The 19516-nt window shown below is 43.7% G+C and overlaps 1 protein-coding gene across 2 annotated transcripts in view; it reads right to left on the reverse strand.

The window, feature by feature from the left end:
• Window positions 1-14457: 14457 nt before the first annotated feature.
• mtmr12 (myotubularin related protein 12) overlaps window positions 14458-19516 on the reverse strand; it is a 57413-nt gene continuing 52354 nt past the window's right edge. For both annotated transcript variants that reach the window (XM_039000185.1, XM_039000802.1), the window contains 3 exons: window positions 16657-16815; window positions 16260-16522; window positions 14458-15266 (listed from right to left, as the gene is read on the reverse strand). In XM_039000185.1, the coding sequence (XP_038856113.1) occupies window positions 14912-15266; window positions 16260-16522; window positions 16657-16815 (777 nt within the window). In that variant the 3' untranslated portion in view covers window positions 14458-14911. The remainder of the gene's footprint in view (window positions 15267-16259; window positions 16523-16656; window positions 16816-19516) is intronic.

Consider the following 19516-nt stretch of genomic DNA (forward strand, 5'->3'; position numbering starts at 1 on the left):
GGAGACATTAAAACACATTTTTCAACCACTCCACAAATTTCTTGTTAACAAACTATAGTTATGGCAAGTCGGTTAGGACATCTACCTTGTGCATGACACAAATCATTTTTCCAACAATTGTTTACAGACAGATTATTTCACTAATAATTCACTGTATCACAATTCCAGTGGGTCAGAAGTTTACTTACACTAATTTGACTGTGCCTTTAAACAGCTTGGAAAATACCAGAAAATGATGTCATGGCTTTATAAGCTTCTGATAGGCTAATTGACATCATTTGAGTCAATTGGAGGTGTACCTGTAGATATATTACAAGGCCTACCTTCAAACTCAGTGCCTCTTTGCTTGACATCATGGGAAAATCAAAAGAAATCAGCCAAGACCTCAGAAAAAAATTGAAGACCCCCACAAGTCTGGTTCATCCTTGGGAGCAATTTGCAAATGCCTGAAGGTACCACGTTCATTGTACAAACAATAGTACGCAAGTATAAACACCATGCGACCGCGCAGCCATCATACCGCTCAGGAAGGAGACGCGTTCTGTCTCCTGGAGATGAACGTACTTTGGTGCGGAAAGTGCAAATCAATCCCAGAACAACAGCAAAGAACCTTGTGAAGATGCTGGAGGAAACAGGTACAAAAGTATCTATATCCACAGTAAAACGAGTCCTATATCGACATAACCTGAAAGGCCGCTCAGCAAGGAAGAAGCCACTGCTCCAAAACCGCCATAAAAAAGCCAGACTACGGTTTGCAACTGCACATGGGGACAAAGATTGTACTTTTTTGGAGAAATCTCCTCTGGTCTGATGAAACAAAAATAGAACTGTTTGGCCATAATGACCATCGTTATGTTTGGAGGAAAAAGGGGGAGGCTTGCAAGCCGAAGAACACCATCTCAGCCCTGAAGCACGGGGGTGGCAGCATCATGTTGTGTGGGTGCTTTGCTGCAGGAGGGACTGGTGCACTTCGCAAATAGATTGCATCACGAGGATGGAAAATTATGTGGATATATTGAAGCAACATCTCAAGACATCAGTCAGGAAGCTTGGGTGCAAATGGGTCTTCCAACTGGACAATGACCCCAAGCATACTTCCAAAGTTGTGGCAAAATGGCTTAAGGACAACAAACTCAAGGTATTGGAGTGGCCATCACAAAGCCCTGACCTCAATCCTATAGAACATTTGTGGGCGGAACTGAAAAAGCGTGTGCAAGCAAGGAGGCCTACAAACCTGACTCCGTTACACCAGCTCTGTCAGGAGGAATGGGCCAAAATTCACCCAACTTATCGTGTGAAGCTTGTGGAAGGCTACTTGAAATGTTTGACAGTTGAAGTTGAAAGTTTACATACTCCTTAGCCAAATATATTTAAACTCAGTTTGTCACAATTCCTGACATTTAATCCTAGTAAAAATTACCTGTTTTAGGTCAGTTAGAATCACCACTTTATTTTAAGAATGTGAAATGTCAGAATAATAGTAGAGAGAATTATTTATTTCAGCTTTTATTTCTTTCATTACATTCCCAGTGGGTCAGAAGTTTACATACACTCAATTAGTATTTGGTAGCATTGCCTTTAAATTGTTTAACTTGGGTCAAACAGCGTTGTTGGGAAGGGCCTGTAAATAAGCATCACACTGTTAGTCTAAACGTGTTGTTTACCAACTATGTAAATAAGTAGATTTTATTTCATGAATATGTAGTATACTGATTTAACTAAAAACAAAGTGTTGTTTGTTTCTGTGCTTTACTTTTATAAATGAGAAATTAGCCCAATAGCATCTAACCCCTCAGCCATCAAGTCTCCTCAGCCATCTAAATGCTGAGGGGTTAGATGGCTAAGGAGCTAATTAGATGGCTAAGGAGTTAGATGGCTAAGGAGACTTTATGGCTGAGGGGTTAAATGGCTGAGGAGACTTGATGGCTGAGGGGTTAGACGGCTGAGACTTGATGGCTGAGGGGTTATATGGTTGAGGGGTTAGATGGCAGAAGGGTTAGAGACTCTTGATGGGGGGACGGGGTAAATATTAGAAACAGGTCCATTTGAACCCCCCATTAATATACCATGATGAACGTGATGGATTGGAAATTATTTCCTCATCTTAGCTTCTGGTTTTAGCTACTGGCTCCCTTAACAAACCCTTAATTCTGTGAGCTAACATTTAACATGATCGATTCATAATCAATAAGAATGATATAGAAAAGTAGAGCCTATTTTTCAAATGGAAGTGACAGATGATCATCTTACGCGTGAGCCTGAAAAAACCATTGATAATTGGTCATGGTTATATTGGGCTCAAGTTTGTGAGTTCAAAGACAACTTTGGTAGCATTATAAAATTTGGAATAACTCTTTTTTTTGGTAGGCTACAGAATTAGAGAAGGGCTGTTTCTCTGAACCTCGGACAGTAGGCTCAACCAAGCCGATTTCTCTCCCTAGGGTGTTCCCCCATGATGAAAGTGGGGCATGACTGAACACGTTAGGGAAGCACTGATCTAGCTAACGATTAGCATAAATACAGATTGTCCTTGTTGATCTTTTTTGGCCTTCCTGTGACATCGGGTACTGTAGATGTCCTGGAAGGTGTGATACGTTGGGCAGAGCGCAGCACCCTCTGGAGAGCCCTGCGGTTGCGGGGCGGTACAGATGCCGTACCAGGCGGTGATACAGCCCAACAGGATGCTGTCAATTGTACCCCTGTGTTGAGGATCAGCGAAGTGGAGGTGTTGTTGCTTACCTTCGCCATCTGGGGGCGGCCCGTCAGGAAGTCCAGGTCCCAGTGGCACAGGGCGGGAGTCAGACCCAGGGCCCCTGAGCTTAATGATGAGTGATGTGATCTGTTAACATCTGACTCCACAGTGATCTGTTCTGCAATTTGTAGTCTGACATTTCAGATTTACATATGATAATTTATCACAAATAATTTTTCTTAACTGTAGCTTAAACAATCGTTGTTCCGTCCACGGGGCGGTTGAGCTAACGTAGGCTAAGTAACAAGAACATTTCCCAGGACATGGACATATCTGCAATTAGCAGAAAGCTTAAATTCTTGTTAATCTAACTGCCCTGTCCAATGTGCAGTAGCTATTACGGTGAAATAATACCATGCTATTGTTTGAGGAGTGCGCTCAATTTTGAACATGAAAAGTTATTAATAAACAAATTAGGCGCATTTGGGCAGTCTTGATACATTTTGAAGAGAAATGCAATAGTTCATTGGATCAGTCTAAAACTTTGCACATGCACTGCTGCCATCTAGGGGCCAAAATCTGAATTGCACCTGGGCTGGAATAATACATTATGGCCTTTCTCTTGTTTTCAAAGATGGTACAAAAAAATATGAAAGAACAGTTGTTTTTTTCTTTGTATTATCTTTTACCAGATCTATTGTGTTATATTCTACTACATTCCTTTCACATTTCCATAAACTTCAAAGTGTTACCTTTCAAACGGTACCAAGAATATGCATATCCTTGCTTCAGGGCCTGAGTTACAGGCAGTTAGATTTGGGTATGTCACTTCAGGCGAAAATTGGAGAAAAAAGGTATGGATCCTTAAGAGGTTTTTAACTTCTTCCAGTGTGAAGTAATTGGTAGCTTGGTAAACTATATGTGCATTGTAGCTTCCCCAACACTGCAACCTACTAACCCTCACCCTTACCTTAACCCTTACTCTGACCCTAACCTTAGCAAGCAGTTGCTTATCAACAGATAGTAAGTCCTTCTGTAGAGCAGATGGACTTTCCGGACTGTTCAAATAAAGTGTGACCGATAATGCTTATGGCTAATTGACAGCAACCTGAAAATATAGACCAATATGTTGTTAGGCTCATGGCAAAATATATATATTTTTTAAGTATAAAAATCACCAGGGCTGAAAAATGTATTGAATCCATTTTAGAATAAGTCTGTAACGTAACAACATGTGGAACAAGTCAAGGGGTCTGAAAACTGGAACTTTGGTGACTATTAACAAAAATGTTTAAACCTCCCGCTTTGGGCTGGATGCGTCTAGTTTATACATGCATCATCTATGAGCAGAATTACCTCAATTAGCCACAAAATCCCTAGTTTGAAAGCGACTGTTTTTTCTGGAAACTTCCCCCATGTGGACAGCCCCCTAGCAAATCACCTTGTAGCCAATGATGAGCATCAGCCCCTTATCATTTGTGTGCCAGCTAGCAAGATGCTAGCAGAGAGAGCGATGACGTGGTGGATCTGTCTGCACGTAAGGTACGGGACGTAAGGATGCAATTTTCAGGGAATATTTTTGGCTCGGGAGCGCTACATTTAACTACTGGCAAAAAAATTAAAGTACCAGATAATCGCTTCTCAAATTTTTTACCAACAATGCATTTTATTATTCTGTATTCAGTGCTCTCTGAAGACAATTTTATTCAAGTACGATAAATAGCAGTACAGTTTGTCCATAAGAAAATAAACGCTTTAACTTCATAACTACAGTGCAAGTGCATAAAGATTGTGGGCATAAGACATTTAAAAAGGAAGCAATTAACAATGTGGATGTGAGACATGCTATTCATGAAATGGATAAATGTCAAAATGCATGCATTTAATATGGACATTTACATTTATATTTATATATTTGGGTATCAGTTCCAATATATACTGAACAGAAATATAAAACGCAACATGTAAAGTGTTGGACCCATGTTTAATGAGCTGAAATAAAAGATCCCGGGCCTCCCGAGTCACGCAGCGGTCTAAGGCCCTGCAACGCAGTGCTTGAGGCGTCACTACAGCCCCAGGTTCAATCCCAGGCTGTGACCCCAGAGACCCATTGAATGTACCACAGGTGGACTCCAATCAAGTTGTAGAAACATCTCAAGGATGATCAATTGAAACAGGATGCACCTGAGCTCAATTTCGAGTCTCATAACAAAGGGTCTGAATCCAGCGTCGTCAGGGTTAGGGGAGGGTTTGGACGGCCGGGATTTAAATTGTCCCATCACGCTCTAGCGACTTGTGGTGTGCCCGGGCGCCTGCAAGCTGACTTCAGTCGCCAGTAGGACGGTGTTTCCTCCGACACATTGATGCGGCTGGCTTCCGGGTTAAGCAAGCAGTGTGTCAAGAAGCAGTGCGACTTGGCTGGGTCGTGTTTCGGAGGATGCATGGCTCTCGACCTTTGCCTCGCCAGCAATGGGACAAGACTGTACCTACCAATTAGATTTCACGAAAAAGGGGTAAAAGTACAAAATAATGTAAAAAAAATATCCCAGAAATGTTCCATACGCACAAAAAGCTTATTTTTTGTTATCCTGTTAGTGAGCACTCCTTTGCCAAGATAATCCATCCACCTGACAGGTGTATAATATCAAGAAGCTGATTAAACTGCACGATCATTACACAGGTGCACCTTGTGCTGGGGACAATAAAAGGCCACTCTAAAAATGTGCAGTTTTGTCACACTCCACAATGCCACAGATGTATCAAGTTGAGGGAGCGGGCAAATAATTGAATGTTAATTTCTCTACCATAAACTGCCTCTAATGTCATTTTAGATTATTTGGCAGTATGTCCAACCTTCCTGACATCCGCAGACCACGTGTAACCACGCCAGCCCAAGACCTCCACATCCGGCTTCTTCACCTGCGGGATCGTCTGACACCAGCCACCCAGACAGCTGATGAAACTGAGGAGTATTTATGTCTGTAATAAAGCCCTTTTGTGGGGAAAAACTCATTCTGATTGGCTGGGCCTGGCTCCCCAGTGGGTGGGCCTATGCCCTCCAAGAACCACCCATGGCTGCACCCCTGCCAAGTTGTGAAATCCATAGATTAGGGCCTAATTCATTCATTTTAATGGACTGATTTTCCTTACATGAACTGTAACGCAGTAAAATTGTTTCAATTGTTGCATATTGCGTTTCGATTTTTGTTCAGTATAGTTCAACCACCACCAATTGCCGAGTTCATATCACAAATCTGAATGGAATTACAGTGCATTCGGAAAGTTACTTTTTCTACATTTTGTTACAGCCTTATTCTGAAATGGATTAAATAGTTTCCCCGCCTCAAATCTACACACAATACCCCATAAAGATAAAGCAAAAACCAATCCATATCACCTGTGGGATCTTGTATAGGTAGGTGTGCACCTTTACAAATCATGTCCAATCAATTGAATGTACCACAGGTGGACTCCAATCAAGTTATAGAAACATCTCAAGGATGATCAGTGAAAACAGGATGCACCTGAGCTCAATTTCGAGTCTCATAACAAAGGGTCTGAATACTTATGTCAATAAGGTATTTCTGTTTAGTATTTTTTATAAATTAGCACCCAAAAAAATGTTGAACCTGTTTTCGCTTTGTCATTATGGGCTATTGTGATGTCATTATGGGCTATTGTGATGTCATTATGGGCTATTGTGATGTCATTATGGGCTATTGTGATGTCATTATGGGTTATTGTGATGTCATTATGGGTTATTGTGACGTCATTATGGGCTATTGTGTGTAGATTGATTTAATACATTTTCAAACAAGGCTGTAGCGTAACGAAATGTGGATAAAGGGAAGGGGTCTGAATACTTTCCGAATGCACTGTATATAAACATAAATGAACAAAGTTTGCCGTAAACTGTCATGACACTCATTTCAGTTGTGCGGCGGCAGAGCTACGAGAGGCCTCGGTCCGCCTCTGCACTAGGCCCGAGCTCCGGTCCGCCCGAGCAGACACTAGACATCATTCCTACCTACTACTATCCCTCAGTAGTGTGTGTGTGTGTGTGTGTGTGTGTGTGTCTGAACTGAACCATTTCAGTCCAACAGCTCATTTATAGCCTGGTTCCCAGATCTATGCTGTCTTGCCAACTCAAAAGGTCACACAACAACACAAACATATCTGGAATCAGGCAAGCTCATCTATTGTGTGTACAAAACATTAAGGACACCTGCTCTTTCCATGACAGACTGACCAAGTGAATCAAGGTAAAAGCTGTGATTCTTTATTGGACCACACTTGTTAAATCCACTTCAATCAATTTAGATGAAGGGGAGGAGACAACTTCTTATGGCTGCAGGGGCTAGTATTGAGTAGTTTGGATGAAAAGGTGCCCAGAGTAAACTGCCTGCTACTCAGTCGCTAATATATGCATATTATTAGTATATTTGGATAGAAAACACCCTGAAGTTTCTAAAACTGTTTGAATGATGTCTGTGAGTATAACAGAACTCATATGGTAGGCAAAAACCTGAGAAAAAATCCAACCAGGAAGTGGGAAATCTGAGGTTTGTAGTTTTTCAACTCATCGCCTATTGAATACACAGTGGGATATGGGTCATTTTACACTTCCTAAGGCTTCCACTAGATGTCAGTCTTTAGAACCTTGTCTGATGCTTCTACTGTGAAGTGGGGCCGAAAGAGGGGATTGAGTAAGGTTTGCCATGAGCTGACCATGCGCTGACCATGCGCGTTCATGTGAGAGCGAGCTCTGTTCTATCGCATTTCTGAAGACAAAGGAATTCTCCGGTTGGAACATTATTGAAGATTTATGTTAAAAACATCCTAAAGATTGATTCAATACATCGTTTGATGTGGCTCTCTGCAAAATCACCAGATGTTTTTGGAACTACTGAACATAACGCGCCAATGTATACTGAGATTTTTTGATATAAATATGAACTTTACCGAACAAAACATACATGTATTGTGTAACATGAAGTCCTATGAGTGTCATCTGATGAAGATCATCAAAGGTTAATGATTAATTTTATCTCTATTTCTGCTTTTTGTGACTCCTGTCTTTGGCTGGAAAAAATGGCTGTGATTTGGCGGTAACCTAACATAATCGTTTGTGGTGCTTTCGCTGTAAAGCCTTTTTGAAATCGGACACTGTGGTGGGATTAACAACAAGATTACCTTTGAAATTGTATAAAATACTTGTATGTTTGAGGAATTTTAATTATGAGATTTCTGTTTGAATTTGGCGCCCTGCACTTTCACTGGCTGTTGTCATATCGATCCCGTTAACGGGATTGCAGCCATAAGAAGTTTTAAAGAAAGATTTTTAAGCCTTGAGACAATTGAGACATGGATTGTGTGTGTGTGTGTCATTCAAAGGGTGAATGGGCAAGACAAAATATTGAAGTGCCTTTGAACGGGGTATGGTAGTAAGTGCCAGCTGCACCGGTTTGTATCAAGAACTGCAACGCTGCTGGGTTTTTCCACGCTCAACAGTTTCCCATATGAATCAAGAATGGCCCACCACCCAAAGGACATCCAACCGACTTGACACAACTGCGGAAAGCATTGGAGTCAACACGGGGCCAGCATCCCTGTGGAACGCTTTGGACACCTTGTAGAGTCCATGTCCTGACCAATTGAGGCTGTTCTGAGGGGGCAAAAAGGGGGTGCAACTCCATATTAGGAAGGTGTTCCTAATGTTTTGTACACTCTGTGTTACCTTCCTCCTCCTGAGCACAGTTTTTCCTGTCACCAGCAGAGGGCGCTGCATTGAAATAATAACCAAAACATACTGTACATTTTCCTGAAGAGGAAATAATCAAACCAGCCTTGCAATCCAGCCTAGCAATCCAGCCATCGAACCAGCCTAGCAATCCAGCCATCGAACCAGCCTAGCAATCCAGTCATCGAACCAGCCTAGCAATCCAGCCATCGAACCAGCCTAGCAATCCAGCCATCGAACCAGCCTAGCAATCCAGCCATCGAACCAGCCTAGCAATCCAGCCATCGAACCAGCCTAGCAAACCAGCCATCGAACCAGCCTAGCAAACCAGCCATCGAACCAGCCTAGCAATCCAGCCATCGAACCAGCCTAGCAATCCAGTCATCGAACCAGCCTAGCAATCCAGTCATCGAACCAGCCTAGCAATCCAGCCATCGAACCAGCCTAGCAATCCAGCCATCGAACCAGCCAAGCAATCCAGCCATCGAACCAGCCTAGCAATCCAGCCTAGCAATCCAGCCATCAAACCAGCCTAGCAATCCAGCCATCAAACCAGCCTAGCAATCCAGCCATCGAACCAGCCTAGCAATCTAGTCATCGAACCAGCCTAGCAATCCAGCCATCGAACCAACCTAGCAATCCAGCCATCGAACCAGTCTAGCAATCCAGCCATCGAACCAGTCTAGCAATCCAGCCATCGAACCAGCCTAACAATCTAGTCATCGAACCAGCCTAGCAATCCAGTCATCGAACCAGCCTAGCAATCCAGCCATCGAACCAGCCTAGCAATCCAGTCATCGAACCAGCCTAGCAATCCAGCCATCGAACCAGCCTAGCAATCCAGTCATTAGTGCTGAGCGATTAGTGCTTTTTGGGTCAGTTCGGTTCGATTTTTTTTTTTTAAATATGTAAAAAAAAAAGAGAGAAAAATCTGTTTTAGATTTCGATAAAAAAAATTAAAACATGAAATATTGACATTACACTGATTTTAGAGCTTTTTAATTAAAATTCCAAAGTCAAAAACAGTGAACATTTAATTGCTAAAACATTGAAAATATTATATGGTCTCTGTCAGGTCCACCTTGGGTAGACATCAATATAATTATAGTAAATTACTATGAAATAACATTTTTCATAGCATGTACAATATTACCTCAACACAGGTACCCCCTGTATATAGCCCCGCTACTGTTATTTACTGCTGCTCTTTAATCATTTGTTTTTCTTATCTCTTACTCTTTTTTTAGGCATTTTCTTAAAACTGCGTTGTTGGTTAAGGGCTTGTAAATAACTATTTCACTGTAAGGTCTACACATGTTGTATTCAGCACATGAAGAATAACATTTACATTTTCTTTAGGTCTGATTTTGACTTTATTATTTTTCATTCCTTATGTCATCATCTCTGCCCAGGCAGTAGCAGTCAGCCAGACAGTTCTCTGTTCTCCCCATACTGTACGGTCTACAGTTATCTCTGTTCTCCCCATACTGTACTGTCTACAGTTATCTCTGTTCTCCCCATACTGTACTGTCTACAGTTCTCTGTTCTCCCCATACTGTACTGTCTACAGTTATCTCTGTTCTCCCCATACTGTACGGTCTACAGTTCTCTGATCTCCCCATACTGTACTGTCTACAGTTATCTCTGTTCTCCCCATACTGTACTGTCTACAGTTCTCTGTTCTCCCCATACTGTACTGTCTACAGTTCTCTGTTCTCCCCATACTGTACTGTCTACAGTTATCTCTGTTCTCCCCATACTGTACGGTCTACAGTTATCTCTGTTCTCCCCATACTGTACGGTCTACAGTTATCTCTGTTCTCCCCATACTGTACGGTCTACAGTTATCTCTGTTCTCCCCATACTGTACGGTCTACAGTTCTCTGTTCTCCCCATACTGTACTGTCTACAGTTATCTCTGTTCTCCCCATACTGTACGGTCTACAGTTATCTCTGTTCTCCCCATACTGTACTGTCTACAGTTCTCTGTTCTCCCCATACTGTACGGTCTACAGTTCTCTGTTCTCCCCATACTGTACGGTCTACAGTTATCTCTGTTCTCCCCATACTGTACTGTCTACAGTTATCTCTGTTCTCCCCATACTGTACTGTCTACAGTTATCTCTGTTCTCCCCATACTGTACGGTCTACAGTTATCTCTGTTCTCCCCATACTGTACGGTCTACAGTTATCTCTGTTCTCCCCATACTGTACTGTCTACAGTTATCTCTGTTCTCCCCATACTGTACTGTCTACAGTTATCTCTGTTCTCCCCATACTGTACTGTCTACAGTTATCTGTTCTCCCCATACTGTACGGTCTACAGTTATCTCTGTTCTCCCCATACTGTACGGTCTACAGTTATTTCTGTTCTCCCCATACTGTACGGTCTACAGTTATTTCTGTTCTCCCCATACTGTACGGTCTACAGTTATTTCTGTTCTCCCCATACTGTACGGTCTACAGTTATCTCTGTTCTCCCCATACTGTACGGTCTACAGTTCTCTGTTCTCCCCATACTGTACGGTCTACAGTTATCTCTGTTCTCCCCATACTGTACGGTCTACAGTTATCTCTGTTCTCCCCATACTGTACGGTCTACAGTTCTCTGTTCTCCCCATACTGTACGGTCTACAGTTATCTCTGTTCTCCCCATACTGTACGGTCTACAGTTATCTCTGTTCTCCCCATACTGTACGGTCTACAGTTATCTCTGTTCTCCCCATACTGTACGGTCTACAGTTATCTCTGTTCTCCCCATACTGTACGGTCTACAGTTCTCTGTTCTCCCCATACTGTACGGTCTACAGTTCTCTGTTCTCCCCATACTGTACGGTCTACAGTTCTCTGTTCTCCCCATACTGTACGGTCTACAGTTCTCTGTTCTCCCCATACTGTACGGTCTACAGTTCTCTGTTCTCCCCATACTGTACGGTCTACAGTTCTCTGTTCTCCCCATACTGTACGGTCTACAGTTATCCCCATACTGTACGGTCTACAGTTATCTCTGTTCTCCCCATACTGTACGGTCTACAGTTATCTCTGTTCTCCCCATACTGTACGGTCTACAGTTATCTCTGTTCTCCCCATACTGTACGGTCTACAGTTATCTCTGTTCTCCCCATACTGTACGGTCTACAGTTATCTCTGTTCTCCCCATACTGTACGGTCTACAGTTCTCTGTTCTCCCCATACTGTACGGTCTACAGTTCTCTGTTCTCCCCATACTGTACGGTCTACAGTTCTCTGTTCTCCCCATACTGTACAGTCTACAGTTATCTGTTCTCCCCATACTGTACGGTCTACAGTTATCTCTGTTCTCCCCATACTGTACGGTCTGTAGTTATCTCTGTTCTCCCCATACTGTACGGTCTGTAGTTATCTCTGTTCTCCCCATACTGTACGGTCTACAGTTATCTCTGTTCTCCCCATACTGTACTGTCTGTAGTCATCCTATTTAGCTGGCCTGCCTAAGTATGCTGCAGAGCTGTCTGACCAAATCATTTGACTAGTTCTTCAAAGTAGATAAGACATACTTTCACAAACGGTGAAAGTGTATCCGTCCAGAGATCTGTATATAATGACGAGATGCTCATGTCTCCGCCCTAACAATAGGAGTCGCTGTCCCAAAGGCGGGAATGCAGGCGACAAATTTAGCTCATTGTGCTAAATTTGGACAGATTTTGTCATGAGTTAAAACTCTCGCTTCGCCTTTTCCTCTCTGACCCGCCTCTGAGCCAGGGAAAAACTGGCGCAATAGATTATGGTCATTGTAGTTAATTACCACGTTTCTGCGCTGAACTTGGTTGAATATTTGCTTCATGAAAACTACTTCAGCCAAAAAACTTGACTTAATGTCTCCGATTTCTTTCGGTCAATTATTTGTTAAATAACAGAAATCGGTTAATTTAAAGCCGGTTAAAATCGCTCAGCACTACCAGTTATCAAACCTAAAGCAATACGATCCAGTAATTACTAAAACACAACCATATTAAAAGAGCAGGATCATTGTTCTTGTATTTACACACAAAAATCCAATATGTGAAATTAACAATAATAAACAAATCAATGACAAACAAAAATAAGAAGAGAAAAACATTGGGTATGCATGCACATAGTTATCAACGATGTAAAGCTATCGAAACCTCTCTCAGACAATACGGCAGAAGAATAACTGAACAGAATAATGTATGTTCAAGAGGGGTGCAAGTGAATAAATGAATTAGTGAGTGACAGTAGGTTAAAATGTGCAGTAGGTTAAAATGTGCAGTAGGTTAAAATGTGCAGTAGCCTAAAAAGTTGTTTTTGGAAAAAGCACTTTCCCTGATGCTTTACTACCGTCACATTACATCCAGTATGATATTGGCTTTGGATTCCAGTCCACAGAGATCAGGAATTAAACAGTGTAGAAGTTGTAAGGTAAAATAAAACAAAATAAGCTCCCTTTCTGCAGTATAAAACATACAGCTGGCCTCATTGGTTAACCAGCTCCCTTTCTGCAGTATAAAACATACAGCTGCCTCATTGGTTAACAAGCTCCCTTTCTGCAGTATAAAACATACAGCTGGGCCTCATTGGTTAACCAGCTCCCTTTCTGCAGTATAAAACATACAGCTGGCCTCATTGGTTAACCAGCTCCCTTTCTGCAGTATAAAACATACAGCTGGGCCTCATTGGTTAACAAGCTCCCTTTCTGCAGTATAAAACATACAGCTGGGCCTCATTGGTTAACCAGCTCCCTTTCTGCAGTATAAAACATACAGCTGGGCCTCATTGGTTAACCAGCTCCCTTTCTGCAGTATAAAACATACAGCGGCCTCATTGGTTAACCAGCTCCCTTTCTGCAGTATAAAACATACAGCTGCCTCATTGGTTAACAAGCTCCCTTTCTGCAGTATAAAACATACAGCTGGGCCTCATTGGTTAACCAGCTCCCTTTCTGCAGTATAAAACATACAGCTGGCCTCATTGGTTAACCAGCTCCCTTTCTGCAGTATAAAACATACAGCTGGGCCTCATTGGTTAACAAGCTCCCTTTCTGCAGTATAAAACATACAGCTGGGCCTCATTGGTTAACCAGCTCCCTTTCTGCAGTATAAAACATACAGCTGGGCCTCATTGGTTAACCAGCTCCCTTTCTGCAGTATAAAACATACAGCGGCCTCATTGGTTAACCAGCTCCCTTTCTGCAGTATAAAACATACAGCTGCCTCATTGGTTAACAAGCTCCCTTTCTGCAGTATAACACATACAGCTGGCCTCATTGGTTAACAAGCTCCCTTTCTGCAGTATAAAACATACAGCGGCCTCATTGGTTAACCAGCTCCCTTTCTGCAGTATAAAACATACAGCTGGCCTCATTGGTTAACCAGCTCCCTTTCTGCAGTATAAAACATACAGCTGGGCCTCATTGGTTAACAAGCTCCCTTTCTGCAGTATAAAACATACAGCTGGGCCTCATTGGTTAACAAGCTCCCTTTCTGCAGTATAAAACATACAGCTGCCTCATTGGTTAACAAGCTCCCTTTCTGCAGTATAAAACATACAGCTGGGCCTCATTGGTTAACCAGCTCCCTTTCTGCAGTATAAAACATACAGCTGGGCCTCATTGGTTAACAAGCTCCCCTTCTGCAGTATAAAACATACAGCTGGGCCTCATTGGTTAACCAGCTCCCTTTCTGCAGTATAAAACGTACAGCTGGCCTCATTGGTTAACAAGCTCCCTTTCTGCAGTATAAAACATACAGCTGCCTCATTGGTTAACAAGCTCCCTTTCTGCAGTATAAAACATACAGCTGGGCCTCATTGGTTAACAAGCTCCCTTTCTGCAGTATAAAACATACAGCTGCCTCATTGGTTAACCAGCTCCCTTTCTGCAGTATAAAACGTACAGCTGGCCTCATTGGTTAATACATACTGTGCACTTATGGCATGGATGCATGTGATTTTGGTCCACAGTTTGTCCATTATTGGGAAGCAGCACACGCGAGAAAACGGCTTCTGAACCATTAAGCAACCTCTGGTATTCCATCGAGAGACTAGCAGTTTTTATTTAATTAAAAAGGCATACAAGTGGTAATTCATTATTCAGTGCTTTACAGTAGTTATGTATTTTAGACCGTACAGCTCTATGGTTCTTTAAACAGGACAGTAGTCAACTATGGGCAGCTAGGAATTCTTTAAAGATGCCATTTCCTTTAAGCAAGAGACGGGAGATATTCAGTCACAGTTTTGTTGTGAGCAACAGGTTAAAAATGTTGCTCACCACAGTAGTGCACAAATGGTATTAGGCTATAGCTTTGGTCTTCTCTGTCTAAAGCAGGAACACGATGGTCATGTCAACGATGGCTTTGAGAAGTGAGCACCACGACACATACAGGTCCAACACTTTAGGTCCCGGTGTACGTACAGTAACAGGCCTCCAACCAAACCCACCTCCCCATTGGATTTGTGACAGACAGAGGGACTGTGTGTGTATCCTAGACCAGAGACTCCGGGCCACCACCATCATCCTCTCTATCGGCCAGGTTTCCTGCCATCCCTGTCACCATGAGGCTCTGAAGCAGGCTGGTCGGTATGGCCGGTTTGAACAACCAGTTCCTCGACGTCACGAACGGGAACGACGACGACAGCCTCACCGAAGACCTGGCTGCGATCACCGACGCTGTCTTGGCCCTTGGCCTCGCCCCCTTGTGGTTGGAGGTTAAAGTGCAGCCGTGGCGGTCTAGCTGTCTCTGCAGCTCCTGAACCTCCCCCAGTATCTCAGAGACTTTACTCAGCATGGCCACTGGACCCCCTCCTAGGATCTGTACGTCATGGATCCAGCGCAGGTACCTTTCATAGAAAGACAGAACAGTAAAATAGTGGTTGGACATCCCAGTAATGTGACTCAAATCGCAGCCATCTTGGTCAGAGAATCTTTCATTCTAGAAACCCATCAACTACAGTCAAATATATTATTATTATTATTATTATATAAAACAATTCATTTGTAGATATAGCAAGTATATGTCACAAAATAGGTTTCTAAGTTCAAGAGTCTTTTCTTGGTGAAATAAAAGGTTAAAAAAAGGTGGCTGCACTTCCTGATTTCGTTCATTAAGAAATGATTGCGGCCATGACTGAATTCAAACGTAAACATGAGTTGGTTTTTGGGGTGGAGGGGTTGATGTGGGTCTCGTGTGTGTTCATAGGTGGTAAGAGTTAACCAAATCATTTCACCAATAGCTTCAGCCAGCTGGTGTGCGACCATGGAAAAATTGGTTTGACTTTGGACAGCCAATCTCCAGCAATAGTTATGGACCGTTAATAAATTACACAATGTAAATGAGACAATATTTCCATGTTGCACATCTTTAGTTGTCTAATTAAATGCTTTCAATATTTATATTTGAATTTATATAGTACACTTTTTTTGTTTTTTTTTGTTGCTATTGCCCTTTTAAAAATATTGTCCCATGTACATTGTGTAATTTATTGATGGTCCGTAACTAGCCATATAGGTATATTGAATGTCAAAGCAAATTGAACATGGGTAATACAATCAGCTGCGATCTGAATTGATGGGTGCTGTCAGCTGTGGGCAGAATTTAAACAAACTCAAAGACTTTTACAGTACGCTTCATTCCAACATAATGTTTTTCCTATCAGCTCGCAAATCTCAGTTTTAGACGAGACTGACTTTATGACCAAAATTATCCTATTTACACGTTGTAGTCAATTTTGACACTAAAATAAAAATCTTTGACTCGTATCAATGCAACATAGGCCGTTTTAAAAAAGTAGCTTTTTAGGGGAAGTCGCTGTCCATCTCTACGGGGCAGGTACCTCTGCATCCAGACTCGTATGGAGGGACCGTCCAGGCAGGGCAGCAGCAGACCGTGGTAGTCCAAGGGTTTAGTCTGCCATGCCTCGTAGAACTCCCTGACTGAAGAGGAGGTCTGAGGGGACTCTGAGGAAGGAGACAGCATCCAGCGACTGAGTCTCTTAACACCCAGGATTTTCTTCAGGTTGTCCGCCTCGTCTTTAAAGAAGCCCTTCTTAGGGGGGGTCTTGAAGGCTGAGCTTGGCAGGGACAGCTGACGCAGGTGCTGGAAAATAGGAATAGAAGAACAATTGTTGTTTATTGTAGACATGTTCAATTTGACCAGGATAATGTTGGAATATAATAGACTGACAATATTACAGTTGAATGGAGTTGGAGAGCGAGAGAGAGAGAGAGTACCTTGGGTCTGTATGATTTCCTCACAGACGTGTCCTGCTTGGGCTTCTCGCTATACAAAGGGTTAGTGAAGAGATCCTGTGCCTTGCAGTCAAACTGCACCGACCAGTCCCACACTGTAGGGCAGTTCAATGGGCTTCTTTGTGTGTGGGGCGACTCGGCCTGCCAAGACAAGCAAACAGTCAGGCTGGGTGTATGTGGGCATACTGTATATAGTACAGGCTGTTTACCAGACTGTACACAGAAGTGGAGACTGGTGGAGGGAGGACGGGCTCATTGTAACGGAGGTCACTGTTCCATTAGTTCATTTCCAGACGTTACAATGAGCCAGTCCTCTGATTTAAAGTGACACCAGCCTCCACTGGCCCATGGACGTTCTGGTGTAACACAGCTGGAAGAGACAGGGCGACACAGCTGGAAGAGACAGGGTCTGACGTCTAGTCATCTACACTACAGGGTAACACAGCTGGAAGAGACAGGGCCTGACGTCTAGTCATCTACACAACAGGGTAACACAGCCGGAAGAGACAGGGTCTGACGTCTAGTCATCTACACTACAGGGTAACACAGCTGGAAGAGACAGGGCCTGACGTCTAGTCATCTACACTACAGGGTAACACAGCTGGAAGAGACAGGGTCTGACGTCTAGTCATCTACACTACAGGGTAACACAGCTGGAAGAGACAGGGTCTGACGTCTAGTCATCTACACTACAGGGTAACACAGCTGGAAGAGACAGGGCCTGACGTCTAGTCATCTACACTACAGGGTAACACAGCCGGAAGAGACAGGGTCTGACGTCTAGTCATCTACACTACAGGGTAACACAGCCGGAAGAGACAGGGTCTGACGTCTAGTCATCTACACTACAGGGTAACACAGCCGGAAGAGACAGGGCCTGACGTCTAGTCATCTACACTACAGGGTAACACAGCCGGAAGAGACAGGGCCTGACGTCTAGTCATCTACACTACAGGGTAACACAGCCGGAAGAGACAGGGTCTGACGTCTAGTCATCTACACTACAGGGTAACACAGCCGGAAGAGACAGGGTCTGACGTCTAGTCATCTACACTACAGGGTAACACAGCCGGAAGAGACAGGGTCTGACGTCTAGTCATCTACACTACAGGGTAACACAGCTGGAAGAGACAGGGTCTGACGTCTAGTCATCTACACTACAGGGTAACACAGCTGGAAGAGACAGGGTCTGACGTCTAGTCATCTACACTACAGGGTAACACAGCTGGAAGAGACAGGGTCTGACGTCTAGTCATCTACACTACAGGGTAACACAGCTGGAAGAGACAGGGTCTGACGTCTAGTCATCTACACTACAGGGTAACACAGCTGGAAGAGACAGGGTCTGACGTCTAGTCATCTACACTACAGGGTAACACAGCTGGAAGAGACAGGGTCTGACGTCTAGTCATCTACACTACAGGGTAACACAGCTGGAAGAGACAGGGTCTGACGTCTAGTCATCTACACTACAGGGTAACACAGCTGGAAGAGACAGGGTCTGACGTCTAGTCATCTACACTACAGGGTAACATAGCTGGAAGAGACAGGGTCTGACGTCTAGTCATCTACACTACAGGGTAACACAGCTGGAAGAGACAGGGTCTGACGTCTAGTCATCTACACTACAGGGTAACACAGCTGGAAGAGACAGGGTCTGACGTCTAGTCATCTACACTACAGGGTAACACAGCTGGAAGAGACAGGGTCTGACGTCTAGTCATCTACACTACAGGGTAACACAGCTGGAAGAGACAGGGTCTGACGTCTAGTCATCTACACTACAGGGTAACACAGCTGGAAGAGACAGGGCCTGACGTCTAGTCATCTACACTACAGGGTAACACAGCTGGAAGAGACAGGGCCTGACGTCTAGTCATCTACACTACAGGGTAACACAGCTGGAAGAGACAGGGTCTGACGTCTAGTCATCTACACTACAGGGTAACACAGCTGGAAGAGACAGGGTCTGACGTCTAGTCATCTACACTACAGGGTAACACAGCTGGAAGAGACAGGGTCTGACGTCTAGTCATCTACACTACAGGGTAACACAGCTGGAAGAGACAGGGTCTGACGTCCAGTCATCTACACTACAGGGTAACACAGCTGGAAGAGACAGGGTCTGACGTCCAGTCACCTACACTACAGGGTAACACAGCTGGAAGAGACAGGGTCTGACGTCTAGTCATCTACACTACAGGGTAACACAGCTGGAAGAGACAGGGTCTGACGTCTAGTCATCTACACTACAGGGTAACACAGCTGGAAGAGACAGGGTCTGACGTCTAGTCATCTACACTACAGGGTAACACAGCTGGAAGAGACAGGGCAACACAGCTGGAAGAGACAGGGTCTGACGTCTAGTCATCTACACTACAGGGTAACACAGCTGGAAGAGACAGGGTCTGACGTCTAGTCATCTACACTACAGGGTAACACAGCTGGAAGAGACAGGGTCTGACGTCTAGTCATCTACACTACAGGGTAACACAGCCGGAAGAGACAGGGCCTGACGTCTAGTCATCTACACTACAGGGTAACACAGCCGGAAGAGACAGGGTCTGACGTCTAGTCATCTACACTACAGGGTAACACAGCCGGAAGAGACAGGGTCTGACGTCTAGTCATCTACACTACAGGGTAACACAGCCGGAAGAGACAGGGTCTGACGTCTAGTCATCTACACTACAGGGTAACACAGCCGGAAGAGACAGGGTCTGACGTCTAGTCATCTACACTACAGGGTAACACAGCCGGAAGAGACAGGGCCTGACGTCTAGTCATCTACACTACAGGGTAACACAGCTGGAAGAGACAGGGTCTGACGTCTAGTCATCTA

Source organism: Salvelinus namaycush, chromosome 1, assembly GCF_016432855.1.
Source record: "Salvelinus namaycush isolate Seneca chromosome 1, SaNama_1.0, whole genome shotgun sequence".
NCBI lineage: Eukaryota > Metazoa > Chordata > Actinopteri > Salmoniformes > Salmonidae > Salvelinus > Salvelinus namaycush.